The sequence below is a fragment of the Stylophora pistillata genome, chromosome 6 (genome assembly GCF_964205215.1).
Source record: "Stylophora pistillata chromosome 6, jaStyPist1.2, whole genome shotgun sequence".
Lineage (NCBI taxonomy): Eukaryota > Metazoa > Cnidaria > Anthozoa > Scleractinia > Pocilloporidae > Stylophora > Stylophora pistillata.
The window spans coordinates 31,794,546-31,813,432 of record NC_142524.1 but is presented as its reverse complement, the minus strand read 5'-3'; the positions used below and the strand labels follow the sequence as shown (position 1 = coordinate 31,813,432).

The 18,887-nt window shown below is 37.8% G+C and overlaps 1 protein-coding gene across 4 annotated transcripts; it reads left to right on the top strand.

Annotated features, from left to right (window-relative positions):
* The first annotated feature begins 3,581 nt into the window (after positions 1 to 3,581).
* On the top strand, positions 3,582 to 18,215 carry LOC111347167 (uncharacterized). 4 transcript variants are annotated; one of them, XM_088725186.1, is made up of 18 exons: positions 3,582 to 3,688; positions 4,108 to 4,185; positions 8,787 to 8,881; positions 9,021 to 9,101; positions 9,245 to 9,331; positions 10,664 to 10,750; positions 11,050 to 11,115; positions 11,690 to 11,797; positions 11,924 to 12,043; positions 12,451 to 12,558; positions 13,137 to 13,256; positions 13,525 to 13,629; positions 14,137 to 14,256; positions 14,919 to 15,023; positions 15,534 to 15,620; positions 16,024 to 16,110; positions 16,569 to 16,880; positions 17,552 to 18,213. In XM_088725186.1, exons 5-18 carry the CDS (start codon positions 9,284 to 9,286, stop codon positions 17,738 to 17,740), a joined length of 1,662 nt encoding a protein of 553 aa, XP_088581312.1. In that variant the 5' UTR covers positions 3,582 to 3,688; positions 4,108 to 4,185; positions 8,787 to 8,881; positions 9,021 to 9,101; positions 9,245 to 9,283; the 3' UTR covers positions 17,741 to 18,213. The 4 variants fall into 4 exon arrangements, with proteins under 4 accessions (XP_088581312.1, XP_088581310.1, XP_088581309.1 ...); XM_088725183.1 differs by lacking the exons at positions 3,582 to 3,688; positions 4,108 to 4,185 and adding an exon at positions 5,859 to 6,520; XM_088725185.1 differs by lacking the exons at positions 3,582 to 3,688; positions 4,108 to 4,185 and adding an exon at positions 8,106 to 8,267.
* The last annotated feature ends 672 nt before the right edge of the window (positions 18,216 to 18,887 follow it).

Sequence of the window (18,887 nt, the reverse complement as noted above, 5' to 3'; positions counted from 1 at the left end):
GAAAAAGCATGAAATCGTTATACCGCTGAGGCCTATCCAGCTGGTTCAGCGGAGCCACCAGACTTTGTAACCTTCTAAAATATAGTTTGCGAACGGCTGGATTGTTTGTTAAATATGGTGGTTAAACTAAGGGCACCGGGGGAGGTGCTAGATAGTGGGGAGGAGGGAGCATTGAGGGGAACTCGAGCATATTCGCCCACTACTTACAAACTCTAGAAACTTTTGTTCCCTATCCTTTAAGAGAAGAGAGATTGGCTGATGGAGAATGCATTTAAGTGTTATGTAAGTTACTAGCTTCGCTTTTTTCCCGCGTGGTGCGAGGGCCATAAATCCGCCGTGCGGACGCACGAGAAAACGAAATAAGTAAGATATTAATTATATCTCTAAGTTCCAATAGAGGGGGGAGGCAGATTTCAGTTCAAACAGACTTTTGAAATAAGAGGGTCGTACAGTCAGTTACGGCCCTCTAAGTTGACCAATCGAAGTGCATGTACTATTAATCTGAGGGACGCTTACGCTAGTCATCGCAATTGATAAATATATGAATTATGCGTGAAAATGTTTCCTTCGACCAAGTCCTTACGTGTCCCTCCTATGATGTTCCTATCATGACATTAATTTGAGGTTTGCCGTCAATTCTGTCCAACCCGGGAATACATTTGATATTAGCGACAAAATGGCGGGGGCTTCAAGAAATTGTATGCCTTCTGGCCTCGAGGAGGACTTTGTCCATGAAGTTGACTAAGACTTCTGTTGCTCAATTTGTCAACTGACCATGAGGAAGCCCGTTCAGAAGCATTGTGGTCATACGTATTGTGAAGAATGCCTCAAACAGCATCTTGGAAGGTATGTTTCAAAAATATGGGTACGTTGTATTTTGAAATGTCCTTCAGGGCTTTCGCTCGGCTTCAGTAAATTGTAGTTTCCTCCGTGATTACGTGAGAAGTCTTCATTGAAGGAAATGTTTCTAGCAAATTTATTCATTGCCTTTAAATGCTGAGGGCTTGATGTGCCCAACCGACATGGTAACGTATTTTTCAATTCGTTCGTTGGGTAAACAAACAGCAACTGTAGCCAGTGTTTCTGAGAAACCGAGGTCACCTCTTGTAACAATTTTGCACAGGAATTTTTTATTACATTATACTTAATATCCTACTGCTTTTCGTTGATTGATATTGAATTTACTCGCTCAAGAATTATTGGTAAGTTTAGCGGAAAGCTTTAACACAGTCGAAACGCTTTAATGACCCCAAAAAAACTCAACATTTCATAAACAAAATCAGGTCATCATGATCGACTAGATCACATATAACCTAATTACGGCAACTATACCTGGGATTAATTAAACTCGACATCGTGCAGCTTTCGTTTACTTCCGCAGACAAAGAGTTCTTTTAGTTTCTTCACTAAGTACTGCTAAATATTAATCGAAAAAAGAAAGTTCGAATTGAGGAGACAAGTTCAGCCGAATTTAGACTGACGTGGATACAATGCGTCAATGAATGTAAATAATCACCGTATAATTCAAATGTTGGAAAGATTCAGAGCTCCAAATCAACTTTGCTTCGTTAGTAAATCACAATGTTTGTGTACCTTTTGATGTACCACATCAGTTTCTTAAAAAAATTGTCTCGGTAATCCTAATTAAAGGAAACACTAGTTGAAAGAAATCATCATGAACTCTTCTGCCCCAGACAAAGGGCATCATGGTGGGCCATCAGACCAATGACAAGGTCGATTTCACAGCTGATTTAACAGATAATTTGTAAACAATTCTTAAAATGATAGCTCGCACGTGTTGGTAGCACATTCCAAGAAGGAAGAAAACATTATTTTGTCATGGCACGTGCGTATAGCAAGATGAGAAAATTATTTTTCTTCCTCTTCTACACGCGGATTCGCCATTCATTTCTTGGCCACTCAAATCTCCTGCAAAACGGCAAGTTTCCAGGGCGATTGCGGTTAAGCCTTCACTTCCTTCAAATAGAATCAATACTAACAGTTATTCCCCTTCGGCGATTATTTATTTTAGTATAATTGCTTAGGTGCTTTCGAATTCTGTTGCAATATTCATTTTGATGTTGAAACATTCTGTTTCAATTGTTTTGATTGCTCGTACTGAGATAAAGAGCCAGTTCCTGTTAGTTAGAGCTGGGTTGGTTCATTTAACTCAACGACACAAAATTTTTTCTTTTAAGAAGTGTTACTCCAAACTCATTAGCATCTTTTGTGCTCTTCGGAAGAGGATTTTGTTTATCGCTTTCATCACTTCCCTGGTAAAACTGACAAAACGCGAGATAGCCATTTTAAAATTTAACGCTGCTGTTATAATCACCTCGTGCGAGGTGATTATAGCATCTTTATTATACGTCTAGATTATGGCAAGATATGACGCAATCCTTGACCAATCAGAGTGCAGGCATCTCTATAATCCCCCGGGGGAATTATAAAAGAACAAGATACTTTATTGGCTTTCGGCTTCTTCGACCAGCTTGCGATTGAAAATTTACTTCGCGCCTTTTCAGAGCTTAAATCTCAGTATTTATAAAATAAATATCTTTCTTTTCTGTGCCTCAAACCATACAGGCAAGACATTGCTGGCCTCCATTGCACCTGTCCAGTGGATCGAGAGAATTTACCAGCTGACGGGGTAATACGACAAACAGAGGTCTTGTAGAAAGTCTATCAATATTCACGTTAGATTATTCTCTTTTTACATTATTTTCTCATTTGATATTCCATGCTATTTGGAAATTTTCTTCGACAAAGCCACTGAAAGGAAGATTCTCTCGTTTATTATAAGATGCCCTTTTACAAAGGATGGGTGCCAATGGCGTAGAGAATTAAGGAACAAAAAGGTAAAATTGATCACTTTGCCTTTATTTTAACCAATAACACATTTTAATCTGTCGAAATCAAAATGTGTTTGATAGTTATGACCTATTGTGGATTATTAAAGGTGATTAAGTGCTTTTAACTTTGGTTTTATCAATAGACTCACTTAATATCTTGTCCCTTCGAAGACATTCCATGCACCAATAAAAATTTCCCAATATCTGTAAAAAGGAAAGATTTTGATGAACACTTAATGGTTACTTGTTTATGGAGAGTCGTACAATGCGTGCACTTCCAAGAGCCACACCCAATGGGTCAACTAAAGGTAAAATATTACAATATATCAACATCAAGGGATCACTTCAAAGCTGCGAGAGAAAAAGTGAACAAAATATTACGTACGCGGCAAAAGCGAAACGGGTTACTTTCACGTAGAAACGGCAACGCGCAACCAGCAAACGTGAAAAAATGGCGGGAAAAACAAGGTCACATAATCACTCTTGCCGGTCACGTTTCACGTAAACGTGGTGCTAAATCTCTCTATTTTATCGCTAACTAGATAAACGACAAAATTTGACCTTTTTCTTTTTTTAAGACGGCCATACAGATGTAATGTGAATGTCGTGCGCGCTGATTTGCTAGCTTAAGCTATAACCAATTAGTACAAAATTAACAGTTGTTTGGTATATTGACTGCGATAAACAAGTTGTTTTGGTACCGAATAATACCCTTGTCGAAAAGGAAGCGAATCGGATAATCAATTTCTTTTTTCTACAGAAGCATGTTGATGAAATACGCAAAAAGTTCAGTTACCTTTCCCTTAAAGTGTGGGACTCTGGTCCCTGAAGAAAAGGTGAGGATCTAGCCTTCTCATAAATATATGTTATCTGTTTTCTCTAGGGTATAGTAGCGCGTAGCTTGGCGATTGTTTTTTTCTGTCAAAGTTCTAACTCCGTACCTTGAGGACTTCACTATTTTGTCTAAATCATTTAAATTTTAGCCTTACGTCTTGCTTAGATTTACTGCATAGATTGGATGAATCCCGCGAGTTTGTATGGGTATTACTAGGTATGAAATAGACAAGTTTTAAAGTGAAAGGTCCTCTAAAAGTATATTTTATTCAGAAAAATGACAGCCTCGTAGCTAATTGAAAAAAGAAAAACAAAGGAAATTTGAGACGAATATTTAACTAAGCTGTATACATACATACAAACAAAAGGAAGTAGATCAAGAATTTGAGTGTGATTGCAATATTAAATGCATTTCTTACAGATTTCAAAGCATTCAATTATTGATTGTCCACAAACGATAGTCGAATGTCCCTTTGCTGAAATGGGCTGCAATACGAAGGTAATTATTTCAATTATCTTAGTATACATATACCAGATGCAAGTTTCTAGGTCTTTATCAAGATCTCATGCCTTCCTTTTGACTGATGGGCAAGTTATTTTGGGGAAGAATATAACCAAGAGTATGTCGTCTTGCAAATAAAGACGATTCGATCAAACCACTAAATTAATAAATATAATTGTCCGAAAACGATAATCGCCTGTCCCTTTGCTGAAATGGACTGCAATACGAGGGTAATTATTGAAAGTGATTATCTTAAAGACCTAGAGATTGCTAGGTCTCCTCTAGCAAAATCTCATACCCTCCTGTCCTGGGAAAATTAGTTTGGGGAAGAATATGACCAAGAGCATGTCGTCTTGCATATAAAGACCATCCTGTACGTACTTCTGGTACTTGTCTCGTGGCTATTGGAACACCGGTTAGCATAGGAGTATGGCACTTAAAACGGTTGAAGAAAAAGGCATAAGGCAATATTAAAGAAAAGAATATAAATAATAATGTAAAGCACGTTAAGAAATGTACCAAAATAGGGACGGAGGAATAGAAATGCAGAGGTTAAAGTGTATAAGCATGGTTTTGCAATGTTAGCGGACAAAGTGCAAGGTGCAGCTCCCTTAATCAATTAAACTTTTCTTGCAGATTTTAAGAAAGCAAATGAATAAAGGCTGATAGTTTTGAAAGAAACTGTTTGGGGCTGCGTCGGTGGGATTAATGAAATAATTTGGATATAACAAAGTTGAACTGGTTAATTGGCCACCGTTACGATTACAAAAGCTGACGTTTCGAGCGTTAGCCCTTCGGCGGAGCGAAGCACTTCAACTTTGTTGATATATCCAAATTATTTCGTTACTCCCACCGACGCAGCCCCAAACTGTTTCTTTCGAAACTATCAGCCTTTATTCACCTCTAATTCTTTTAGATCTCAGAAATTTTGTAATATTTAGAAATAACTGTGAAAAGCAAGCAATTCAGCCAATGGCTGCAAAGTATTTTTATTTTTGGGTAATATCTCAAAACAATGAGAATGCATAAAACAGATTATTTATCTTATATTATCATCCATCAAATTCAATCCACATCCCATAGCCTTAAAACTTGAACGGAATTTTGCTAGATCATGGTCTGATTTCTCCAAAAATATTGTGCTCCTTTCGGAATTTTAGGGAATTTTGTCGGTCCCTCACTGTTCTAGAAAATTCGATCACGATTGAAAAAAAAAAAAATTTCTTTTTATTTCTCTTGCGAAGTCTTTAAGTTGTACAGTTTTGGTGTCGAGAGAAAGTTATTTATGTACACTGAATTTTCAAGGGACACTTTTGATTGCGATGGTCTCTTTATCATTACAGTAGTAAGTCAATAAGCTTTTGTATCCAGGCTAGCGTTTTCGAGAGAGTTCAAAACTTAAAATTGTCAATTGAACAGTCAAAATTTCGCACCTTTTAGTTTAAAGGATAGTTTCCAGAGAGTGAACAGTTTTTCCCATGATGCATACCTCATAAATAATTGCACAATAATTGTTCTTTCTTCGGGAACAGCTGAATTTGTTTTTGCCATAGCTCTTGTCTGTCACGCGCATTGTCGTTCGTCTTAGCCGTTCCGTTCCGTTCGTCTTACGCTCCACTTGAAAATATGAGATGGTGATCACAATTCTTCTTCGGCAAAATCTTCTTGCTGACCTCAGTTGTATTAATACACATGTCGACAGTCAATATGATACTTTATATATCTAAAATGACTTTTCTCTAAGATAAAATGCAATGTTTTCGAAATACAGTTTTCTTTTGAAAGACTGCAAAACAAATTACAATAGGGGTAATAGAGCATCACGACCGCCCGCGTTACGTAATACGCGGTTGGAATAATGTTAATATTGCTGCAAGGAATATTTCGAGCGTAAAATGGTTCAAGTAAAGCAAGTTTCTCAGAGCGCACTTATTACATGCCCTTTAAAAAAGTACCACTAAGGTTCGAAACTAAAAGCCTTCCGCGATGCAAGCTGACGGCGGACAGATTATTGTAAACCCAACTTTTCAAGACTGGGTTTTCGAGAATGAAAAATCTCCTCAGCCTTTACAAACCTCTATGAAAAGACAAATCACGTATCGTGTAGAGGAGGAAATTGGTCCAAAGGCAACTAGGAACGATCCTTGGAAACAAAGTGATTACCAAAGCAAAGTAGACTACGGTGGAGCGACATCTAACGGAGGATGCAGTCGACAAGGGGTGGTGATTTTCACGATCGTCCTATGCGTGGTGTCCATCGCTGCACTAGTGTTGATTCTTCTGATGTGGTTCGGGAAAATGGGAGAAGGATGTGGTTGTTCAACGAGCGGAGGTAAGTATGAGAATAAATATAGAATTCATGAAGGTGAATAGATTCAAAAGCTCGTCGTGACATGTTCTGCACGTGTCGATGCAACTGGTGTTCATATGCTTGCCTATACCGGTCGCGCGTTTAATTCGAGTTCAGTTCTTGTCTGTGCTGGTCCCGTACTCTTCCATTTGATTTCCAAACCCCTGAACCGTTGAATAACGGTTTGGTTCGACCATAATGTTATATCCTGAGGACTATTTTTACGCTCTTGTACTCACGACTAAAGTTTCAAAGCAACATTTGAAGTTTTACATATTTATTTACAACTTTTGCTCGAAACAATCAGAAACAATGCAAAAAATTTCTCTATTTCCAGCACTTGCAATGCTACATTTGTCCAATTAATATTTATATCACCCATGTATCTTCATATCTGGGTTGAAAAGGTATGCTTTCAATGTTATAGCTTTCTATATTAAGTTTTCTTAATCAAGAAACACCATATAATGTCAATTCTTTTTCAAGCAAATTGTAAGTTATGGAAAATGAAAATGAAAACTTATTATGCATCTTTAAAATTTGTTGTTGTTGAAGGAAAAAGAATTTTCTTGATTGCGGTTAAGCTAATGACTGATCATGCGAATAATTTGATAACGGGTCATAACTATTTCTGTGGTTACTATGTACTTTCGTGTCATCACTCTAGAAAACATTCATTTGAATTATATCATTGCTCCTACCAGCAAGTTTTCTGCACTCGCCAAGCAACTAGATGATAAGGCCCTTTCTTTCTAAAAAAATATGTTCCCTGCTGAATTTTACAAGGAAAGAACACTTTAATTAACATACGAGTTGTAAACAATTTGCAAGTATGGCGACAATATTATTATGTTTTGTGTTTCGGTGTCCATTGTTTTGGGGAAGTTTTTGTTTTGTATATCCGTTTTTCAGCTGTCGAATATTCGAGAAATTCATTTCCCTCTATTTTCTTTGTCGTTTTTTACTGCATGGGCCTGATAAAGAAACAGAAAGAAAGAAAAAGATCGTATTAATATATATTTTCACGAGCTACCGAAGCAGCGAAAGTTCTATAAGGTTCGTGAGAGAGAAGGCATTCTCAGGAAAAGACTTCACATCAATTTTACAAGCTTCGGAGGCATTCGCTAAATAATAACCAATAATCGAAAAAAAGCATGAAGTAGAACTCAGATGTTATTTTTACAATTCATGGAACGTTGCAGGCATTGTAATCGGCACTGTGATGTATGTTGTATCAGGGCGGTGACGCATTACTGACGTCATATAGATGACGTTTTGCCGGCTTTGCTAAACAAGGCGTTTTCGAGAGATATTTCTAGATTTAGCAAGTAATGACTCGGAAAATGCTAACTAATAGTTGTTTACGAGGTAGAAAAGGAGTTAGGTTTGTTAAGCTACCTGAAAAATACCAGGACTTCAACAAACTATGAGCCACAATAAATTTCCTTGTTATGGGAATATATAACTGCACTTTTTCTTCATTTATACTCTCTTTTCGCTGGAAAAAAACACAAACAATTCTATCCCTAGGGGGCTCAGGTATAGACCATAGGGTTATCCAAAAAGTAATTGGCACATTAATGAAATGCTCTCATGCGACTTGTTTGCCAAATCTTTTGTTTGTTTGTTTGTTTGTTTTGCAACGAGAAAGGAGAGTCAGACTGATGAAGGCGGGAATTTGAATATCTCGTTATCATTCTAGTCATGAAGCTGATGTATACTCATTCAGGTTAATAATAATAATAATAATAATAATAATAATAATAATAATAATAATCATTTAAAATTTATATTGCGCAAATTAACATGTGGATATGATTAAATGCGCATCACAACACTTTTCGGGGGACTTTGGCCGGACTGCATCAGCAGTTTACAAACAATCGAAGGAAACTTATTGAAGATGCCCCCTCCCCCCAATTCCCAGTAACAGGCCAGACCACATCACAGTAATCTCGTGAGTGGGTTCCTTAACGTCCCCTGCCTAACCAAATTAACTAATTAATAGATGCAGGAGAATTTATTATCCGAGAAGACTAGAATGTCTATCCATTTCTTGATATTATAGAAAGGTAGCGCATTCTCCTCAGCTATTTTACGACCTTGAGTGTTGGTAGGGCCGGGGCTCGAACCATCGACCTCGACCTCCCGCACAACAGTCCAGCGCTCTAACCAATTGAGCTAACCGGGAGGCGGTTAATGACACTAATCTTTCACTTGTCTTTCTGTCATTTTCTCAATCTTAAAGCTCCTTCTGGCAGTCTCTCCACTGGCACACAAAAGGATATACTAACTAGGATAACAGCTCTTGAGAGGAACGTCACAGCCCTTCAGCAGGGTCTGGTAAGGAATAGAATGTTTGCACTCAGTGACTTTTGGCTTTGTTTTTGGTTGCAAAACATATTCCTTTTAAATGTTTTTAAGTCTTATTCTTTCTACGTGGCATGGAATAAAGCAATTACGTGTATCCACTGATTTGCAGGAAGACAAAACGAATGAGCTCAAATTTGTTCATTCTTCGCTTCGAGATCTTGATGAAGAGTTGTTAAACTTAACAATAAAGGTAATATATGGCTATGCCCACAGTATTTTAATATCTCTCTTCCATTCCTTTTATTATATTTGCATGAACAGTTTTATTTCTGTTCGAAATGCTCGAGAGATTCAACGGGAACTTGGTTTACTTTTCTTTTGTCTTGACGTTAGCTAAACATCACCGAAGTAAACCTCCAGGAAAAAGATAACATGCTCCACGCTCTCCTCAAGAACACGACCTCCAGCATTCTTCATAAGGTAATAAGACTCTGAGTTTCATGTTTTCTTTATTTTGTGAGACACTTACGATGAAAACTTTGTGATACTGTGTTGATGCTGAGTCTAACAGTGGTGGTTCAGTATTGCAAAACACTAATCATTAATTACAATTGATGACAGACTTGAGTAGTTATAGTCGCTTATATACGACGCTGTCAGGAAAGGCGTGACAGGGTGACAGCGTGACTGTGTGACTCCATATATCGTCATTCTAATTACACTGCTGTCATTCCATCGCTTGGTGTGACCGCGTGACAGCGTAACTTTTTCCCAACACAGCGTGACAGCGTGACTCCCCATGATGTCATTCCGAAAGCAGGTCACGCCTGATTCTTGTGGGTTTCGGTCTTTGTGCACTACCAGTGGTCGACAGTGACCATGTTTCCTCAAATACTTGCACCTGATTGGTGGGGCGGTATACAAGCGACAGTCACAATAATTACTGACTTGCAATGGCACAAGTTAAACGAGTTCAAACAAAGAGATTGTGCAGTTTCATATGCTCGTACATTTTACATCTCAACCAAAAGCAGCATAGCCAGAAAATTTCATACAAAGCCACTCCTGATTGATTGGTGTTAGAAACTATTAGACATTGTCTCCTATTTAACAATTGGTTCATGCTTTAGCGTGCACTATCGAGTTATGGAGCACGCGGGAAGTTTGGAGAGCACGAAAGAAGCGTAGGAGTTGCCCGAGGCGATAGCCAAGGGCAACTCTAGCGTCTTTCGTGCTATCCAAACTTCCCACGTGCTCCATAACTCGATAGTGCACAGCTGAAAGCATGAACCAATTGTTTTATAACATAGCCGGTGGAATTGTGCATCAAATCCGACGCGAAAAACGGACAACAATATCAGTTGAAGTGAATCGTGACGGCGCTCATGCCGAGTCTCCTTTTCCGTTGTTTTTCTCTTTTTCTGCCTCATTTAAGAACTCTAGCCCAAGGTAAAGGTCCAAACATTGTCTTCGTTTTCGGACTAGTAGGCCGAGTTTCTGTTTGTATCCATTATTGATGCGAAATATATTATTTTTCCCCGCGCTAACAATGGGCGCTCGAGCTAAAAAAAAAAATTTCTGGCGAAGCGATTTGCTGACGCTATCAGCGTGCACTATCGGGATTTTGAGCACGCTTCTGTATATTGAATTTGATTGCGCGGTTCTGCTAACTATGTTCTAATTTTTTCTTAGCTCTTCAATTTTTATCTGCGTTTGTTTGTTTAGCACCGAGCTTCATATGGTCAAAGCTTACTAGGCTCTCCTTAAAATTGTGACGATGCATCATATTCTATATTACTTCCTCAACTGTAGCTCAACATGACAGAAATTCAGCTTCAGATGAGCGACCAAGACTTAGCTTCCTCTTTGTCGAAAACAAGTGTAAATCTAACCACAAAGGTTTGTGCTTTCGTCTCAAAATGCGAACTAGACAACATCATACTCTCCACAGAAGTCTTCGCATTGGCACTCTACATACTGACGAGAGCTCCCAACAAGTGAAACTTATTTATATCCGATATGATAAAGATAAACGCACATCTAACCTCTTACAAGGACCCTTTTCGTATGTCGTTTTCTGTCGGTACTGATGCAGCGATAAAGTAACATTTCAGTATACAACCAAGCATATTTATAATTCCGAGCAACTATCAAAATAGTTATTGCTTGCTATATTTTGCATTTGTACGATTTTATAGATTCTTGATTCGGAGCAGAGGCTGCAATATACCATTGAAGATTCAAGTCGAATCCTGAATGACAAGGTAAACTAGTTTTAGGTCCATTATGTTCAGGATTTTTCTCCTTCCCAGCATATCCCTTTCCTTGTGTCAAAATTGATAATGATAATATGAGGAAAAATCGAGTTTTAGCCTCGCTTATACTGTAAACCTCAGTGTCTCTATTAACTATTCTGGATTGGTCTATGTAATACACGAAGGTATGAAGTAGTGTTTTCTGGCATGTAATGATAAGTACAAGCAAAGCAGAAGCCATATATGCACGGATAGAGTAACTACTAGATTAATCTAGACATGTGTTTTCCCGATGTACCAGGATAATGTTAGATTTTATAAGAGTGAGTAGATTAATCGAGATTGATCCGACACGGATACACCATACGTCAGTGAATTAATTTAAGTAGTACCTAACTAATATCTTGGAGGCCCAGGTTCGAATCCCGTCGAAGCCTTCATTTTATAAGGCTTCCTTTTTGTACTTGCTTAAATTATAGCACGCTTGCGAAGATCATTCTCACATTTGAAGACTAGAATATTGTCAACAATGCAACAAGTCTACACTCATCTCTATTAACCATTAATTTTTTTTTATTTTCAGATAGATTCAGTAAACGACGATCTTAACTTGACACGAAACCAGCTAACAGCCTCTGACCACGACATAAGAAATGAACTTGGAGTGCTTAACACAACCCTAATTTTGAAGGTATTTATTACACTTATTACTTATATGAAGCCTTCCAATTTCAACATTTTCGTCAAAAGCTGAGCGTTTCGCTGTGCGATCACCTCTTTAAAATCATTTATTCAGGTAGGGTTTTTTTCTTCACAGATAACAACAGATTTCCAGGTATTAAGAACAGATCTTAACACAACGAGAACTTTTCTAGCGGATGCAGACACTGAGTTGCAGAAATCTTTGAAAGCTCAAAACTCAACTTTGACCGCGAGGGTTAGTGGCAATTGCTTTATTTGATATTTATGACATCTTGTTTATTTAGTGTGCGTGTGGGTATTAAAATGCACAGATGTAAAATTGGCAGGATGCTTTAAGACTCCCTACAGTTGTACGTTGAAAATTACAAAAAAGTGAGCAGAGCTGCTAAGATTTAAATTCTTAATATGAAATTTATGGATGCACCGGTAGGCTTGACAAAATCCTTATTTTTTTTCTACCGCTGCTCTTATCTTACACGTACATTCGACAGCGCAAAATGGTGTGTGTGTTCTGTTGAATGTGATTTTAGCGTCTAAGATACAACACAAATGAAACTTTATGAATGTTTCGTTTAAACATACCAGAATATGGTCAACATTCTAAATTTTTTTTAACACCCTTACATTTTTTTGTATTTTCAGATGGATTCATTGAAGAATGATCTTAACTCGACACGAAATCAGCTGATAGTCTCTGACACCTACATAAAAAACGAACTAGAGACTGTCAACACAACTTTAGATTTGAAGGTATTAATTTATAACACTAATTATATCGAGGCATACTCTTCTTTGAAAAAAGGCTCACTTATGAGCACGAACTTTGTTAAAGGCACAGTTATGAGCTGATTCAAGCAAATAGTAATTGATGGCTACCTACTATATTTCTGGAGATCTGTCCGATCGGATAACGAGGAGAAGAAGAAGGAAAAACTACATTTTGTAACCACGTTTATTGCTATCTCTAATCTGATTGGCAAAACTTGCCTGGTATATCTCACGCCACCAACACCGGACTATCATGTGAGCATCATGCCTCGACATATGTAAATTACATTGAGAAGTTTTTCACTTGATGGCCTCTACCACTGAGCTAGAGGAGGACCCTGATAGCTTAGGCCGTTAACTAGCTCAATGGTGACAAACTTCCAGCATATTGCTAGGGTAGATATTTATGGATAGGAGTGTTCATTTTAACCGAGTATGATTGTATCATTTAATGAATAACATCATCTTTCACTTAAAAATAAACAGGCTTAAACATGTTCACCTTCAGTTGCATTTTATTCTTAGTAATATATCACTTAAGTAGATTTTTTCTCTTACAGATAACAACCGATTTTCAAGTATTAAGAATGGATCTTAACTCAACACGAAACAATTTAGAAGATGCAGACGCAGAGTTACAGAAATCGTTGACCGCTCAGAACGAAAGTGTGACCACAAGGGTCAGTATCAATTCTTTATTTGATATTTATGAAGAAACTGATTAATTTATGTGTGTGTGTAATTACAGAGCCCAGAAATCAAATTGACGTGTTGCGCGCAACATGAACAGGGCCGTGATTTTATCACTCCTCTAGATGTTGATGGAAAAAACACACGTATATATAAACAGAAGTGCTATGTCTTAAGTTCTTGAATCGAAATTCATGGATACACCAGTATGAGAAATACAGTTTTGCTTTTACTCTTACCCCTACTCTAATATTTTAGATAGATAATTTGGACAAAACAGCAGACCAGCTATCATCAAGCCTGGCCACAACACAAAGCAACCTAAAAAAGCTGAATGATACGCAGATCAACAATACACTGGAGGTAGTTAAGGTTAAATGTACCAGAATAAAGGCTGATAGTTTCTAAAGAAACTGTTTGGGGCTGCGTCGGTGGGGGTAACGAAATAATTTGAATATATCAACAAAGTTGAAATGGTAAATTGGCCACCGTTACGATTATAAAAGCTGACGTTTCGAGCGTTAGCCCTTCGTCGGCGCTCCGATGGTTGGTAAAAAAGTATTAGAACATTCACCCATCTTTAGGCCAATTAATTTTCAGGATTTTTTAAAAGAATTTTAAGATAATAGCATTTGCAGTTATACAAGACAATGCATAACGGTACTGTCATTATTTTAGAGAGGAGCAGTGCTGTTATTTTGATCAAATTTGAAAATGCATTTCGCAATTAAGAATCTAAGAGATAAATAACCGTATTGCTGAACGAGTGTAATTAGGCTTCCTGAACAGAATCCAAATCGAGAAGTACGAGAACCACTAGTTTTAATGAAACTGCTCTGATTAAAATTACTTATGGAACATTCTCTTTAGTTTCAAAGTCACCTGTCGTCCGTGGAAGCACGTTTGAATTCCACCGATGAAGATCTAAAATCTTCCATTGGCGACTTACAAAACAAAGTTGAAGAGCTCAATACAAGTTTTTCCGGCCAGGTGAGGATGGTAGAGAAATGGAAAATGGAAAAATATTAATAAAATAGCTTATGTTAAGAAACTAAATTAAATAAATAACACCTCGAATGTTTGGACCTAAAACAGTGTATGCACTAGCCAAAAGAAAATTTCAAATCTTGATTTCATCATTTTAAAAATCAAGTTTCCAGATGGGATTTGAACCCACGACCCTCCGTGATCTAGTCGGATGCTCTAACCATTGAGCTACAGGAGACTCTACCGTGAACAAGGGTCAACTAGTAGGTATTGAATGGAACCGCATCACGCGGCTACACAAACAAACATCAGCTAGCGCATAGAAGCTCACTAACAGCATCACGCTGTCACATTAAAGCATCACATGCATTAAAGCATCACATGCATTTAAGCATCACATGCATTAAAGCATCACATGCAGCCAACCAGCCTCCAAAGTGAGCATGTAAAGATGAAAATAAACAATTTTTAAAAATCGAGTTTCCAGATGGGATTTGAACCCACTAATTGACCCTTGCTCACCTTAGAGTCTCCTGTAGCTCAGTGGTTAAAGCATCCGACCAGATCACGGAGAGTCGTGGGTTCAAATCCCATCTGGAAACTCGATTTTTAAAAATTGTTTATTTTCATCTTTACGATTTCATCATTATTATTATTATTATTAGGTCAACCGCCTTAGCCAATCCATCACTGCAGTTCACGCTCAGTCTAATGAAACAGAAGAAAGCTTCAACAGTTTCAAGATCAACACTGAAAATTCTATTGCATCGGTAAGCTTACCTGTATTTACTTAATAATTTGTGCCAATGTATCAGGTTCTAGTTGTAGATGATGGTGGTAACGATGAAGAAACTGACTACAATGCGAAATCATAAGAGAGATCAAGAAGAGCACTTGAGGTAGAAATGATGGTAGCTGCTTGTATAGTAGAAACGTTATCGATCTCCAGTTATCAATAAAGACAGCGAAGATAACATCATGATGGACTAACGATTTGTTAAAAAAAAAAGAGTCTAAAGTTGTCTTGGGTTTCTCATTCTTCCTTGTTAATTTAATTCCAAGCAAATTAAAGGAAAGGTGTTGTAATGATTCAATAAGCGCTAAAAACAAAATGATTTGAATTATGAATTATATATGGCATGGGCGCTAATATAGTGTTCACTTGTTCAAATGGACGTAAAACATCTTAGTTTGAAAACACTTCATGATAGATGGGTGGCAAAAAAAACCTAAATTAAAATTTAAATCTGATCATACTAAATAAAGCTTTCATCCGGCAGGTGAATAACGGTCTTAGTAACTTAGAGAAAACAGTGAACTCAACGAAAGACGAGTTATCTTCAGGGATAGCAAGTACAGACCTTAGGGTAAGAGAATGTGATATACTTTGCAATCCATAGATACAAAGAAATTAATTGATTATTTTTCGTAAGCTGACCAATAGTCAGCTACCTTTAAAAAATAATTAATTATCTATGATTTTGGAGACAATGAGTAATTCCTAGGTAAGCGGGTTTTGAGAGGGCGTCGAAAGGATTCTAAAATCGCATGGGTTTGACGTAACCTTTACCTCTCTGCGGGTACTTGAACGAACAATGATTAGATTATTTTTTTGGAACATCTATTTCTCTTAACCTCTACTGAATCCCATTTCAGTCGACCACACTCGTACAGTGCCGTGCAATCCTTTAAACGCCGCCAAAATCCCACAGCTTATTTTTGTAACTTGGAAGATTGTATTCTTCTAATCTGATTGGTTATGTTCAACAGCTTAACAGAACCACTGAAAGACTTGATCAAGAAGACGTCAGCATAATATCCCTAGTTAACGACATCAACACAACATTGTCTGTGAAGGTATGAAAAATTATCAAAATAATTTGTTTTAATGGAAGAGTCTTTTGTGCATAGCAGAACTTCTTGCTGCAACTTTTTCAGTTTTCCTGTTGTGGATTTCTGTTTCTTCTAGCTTTTTTTTTGTATTTTCTTAATTTTTTGTTTTTTTTGTTTTTTTTGTTTTTTTTTTTTACTTGTTTTGGCTTGTTTGTCTGTTTGTTTGTTCATATGTTTTTTATTCACCGCTTGAATCTTCTGGAACCTAGAAAGAAAACGTTAAGACAGAAAAGTGAAACAAACAAGCATTCGCGCACTTTCATATCGCAATAAATAAGAAATACACGATGACAACATGACTTCAGACCGTGACGGTCTGACCGACCGGACACGGTCGGAAAAAAGAGAAAAAAAAGACCTTCTGACAGACCGATTTCAGACTTCACACCGTCACGGACCGGAATAATGATGTTATCTTCCAGGTAGAAAATGTGACTAAGCTTCAAGGCCCCATCGGACCACGCGGTTTTAATGGTTCTCAGGGACCAGTTGGACCAGCCGGACCTCAAGGGCTCAGTGGAACACAGGGTCCCCAGGGGGTGATAGGTCCACAAGGTTTAAATGGATCACAAGGTTCACCGGGATCAGATGGACTCCAAGGAGCCCCAGGCCCCCCTGGAGCAGGAAACATGTCGCAGTGTGAGTTCCTGACAAGCACAGCCACAGGATCCCAGACTGCTTTCCAAACCAACACTCTTCCACCCTCAACAAAAGTCATCATAACTGAACCAAGTGTAAGTAAATAGGACACGATAATTTTAAAAAGAAAAAAAACAGATCATTAAAAATTCTCTTTACCAATTTAAAAAACGTTATGATGAATTAAACTCGATAGCAGCCACCAATATTACTCTGAATTAAATAGGAAGAGCTACAAAAACACACTGTCAGGGTAAAAGTTCAGAAAATTCTGACCCGATAGATGCAAAATTTCAATCGTTTTGGTGGCAGAAAAACTCAACAGGCGCCTTGCGTCCGCCATACCTCAAATGCGAACAAAGAGAAGTGCGTATGATGCACGATCCTTGCAGTAGAGAGCGCTATTTATGCAGCAACAAAAATCAGACTTGAAAAAAATCAGGCCTGTACGGGATTCGAACCACTGACCTCTGCGATACTAGTGCAGCGCTCTACCAATTAAGCTAACAAGCCAACTGGGAGCAGGCCGTTAAGTTCATTCGTAATAAACCCGTGATGATAAATCAGTTACAATGAATATATGAAGTTCGTATATTTTGAACTGCGGTATTAGATACGTATGATGCACGATCCTCGCGGTAGAGAGCGCTATTTATGCAATAGCGAAAATCAGAGAGCTTTGCAAAGCTCTCCGAACAGCATACCAGCAAGACATAATCTAAAATTGCTCTTCTTCTATCTTCCTTTTCTTTTTTACATTACGCAGGATAAAAGAATAGTTGGTGTCACATGCTCGACAGACTTTGCCCAGTTGTATGTCTTGGAAGCTCAGATTAATCCATCTACCGACCAGCAAGTTTACCGATGTGAGTGCTATGGAAATCAGGGAGCTGTTGGGACAATCATAAGCATTCATTGCTTCATGCATTACTGGCTTTGTCCCCTGACAACATAGAAGTGACACATCACCATTATCAAGTGGGAGGAAGACAAAGCATTGAAGTTCACATCAGGAAGGAGTCAGGCGATACGAAATAGACAGAAAAAACATGAAAGATCTATTTTAGGTCTCTAATCGCGGATCTAAATCGAAAGGGAACCAGTGCTCTTGTTTTCTTTTATGTTTTGTATAAAACCGAGACGTCATCACTACATTCTTCTGCAACGCTTTAAATTGAATTAGTTGGACTGTATATTACGAGAGAAACTATGTCATCAGAAATTATCAGTTATTAAAAATAGCATAATACTAGAGAGTGGTGCATTTCTCATACCTGCCGGGTATGAGAAATTTTACACTTATTGTTGTCTCAAATTGATCCAACAGTTGCTTAGCTGTATGCCGTTTACTCAAATCGCAGCATCTAGCTTTTACATTTGTAATCCTCTGCTGGCAGCTAAATAAGTGAACAAATATAATGGGTATTAATATAATGGGTATTAAGGCTTTTAGACTTCTAATTTGCTGTTAAATAGTTTGGAGCATTTTTTGGACGAGACGAACAATTTCTAGCTCTGGAATTCAGCCATGTGTACCGGTCAGTAATCAAGCATGTGAAGTGTTTCATTCATTTCAACAGAATAACGACCTTACAATAGCCGCCCTTTTGGTAAATTAAAGTTTGTGAGGCCTGTCGGAAAGCGGCTCTCTCTTTCGACATTGGCTTTCGGTGAAGTTTTTGCGGTCACGTTCTCAAATCTTAAACTTTCTTTTCTCATTTCTGCGCCTGACCTTAGATGTGTTTGAAGAGCAGTTGCCGCTCTTTAAGATGTTTATTAATACATTAAGTTAACAAGTTGATCCATAAAATCTCATAAAAACGAGGCAAATCAATACGTTGGATCCACACTCATGGAGGTGCGCAGGTATTAGTGAGCTTAAGTGGGATCAGCATGAAATGGCGTGAAAAGTATTACAAAGTCATTTTTTCCTTTTTAATGAGATTACTCAAGCATTTAAAGTACAAAAGGCGTCATACGAGGCGTAACGTTTAATTTTAATGAAACATCATTTGAGGTGAATCGCCGGCCTAAAGTGCGCGTTCATTGAAAAAAGGGTTCTTAAGACCGCATCAGCCGACATTTCTGAAAGTTTAACAAAA

What these genes read in the sequence shown, in the direction of transcription:
- LOC111347167 (XM_088725183.1), top strand. Translation starts at nt 6,175, where the DNA reads ATGCAAGCTGACGGCGGACAGATTATTGTAAACCCAACTTTTCAAGAC. An exon ending in ACACAACTTTAGATTTGAAG is followed by an intron (nt 12,559 to 13,136) that starts GTATTAATTTAT and finishes TTTCTCTTACAG; the next exon opens with ATAACAACCGATTTTCAAGT. An exon ending in TCATCATAACTGAACCAAGT is followed by an intron (nt 16,881 to 17,551) that starts GTAAGTAAATAG and finishes TACATTACGCAG; the next exon opens with GATAAAAGAATAGTTGGTGT.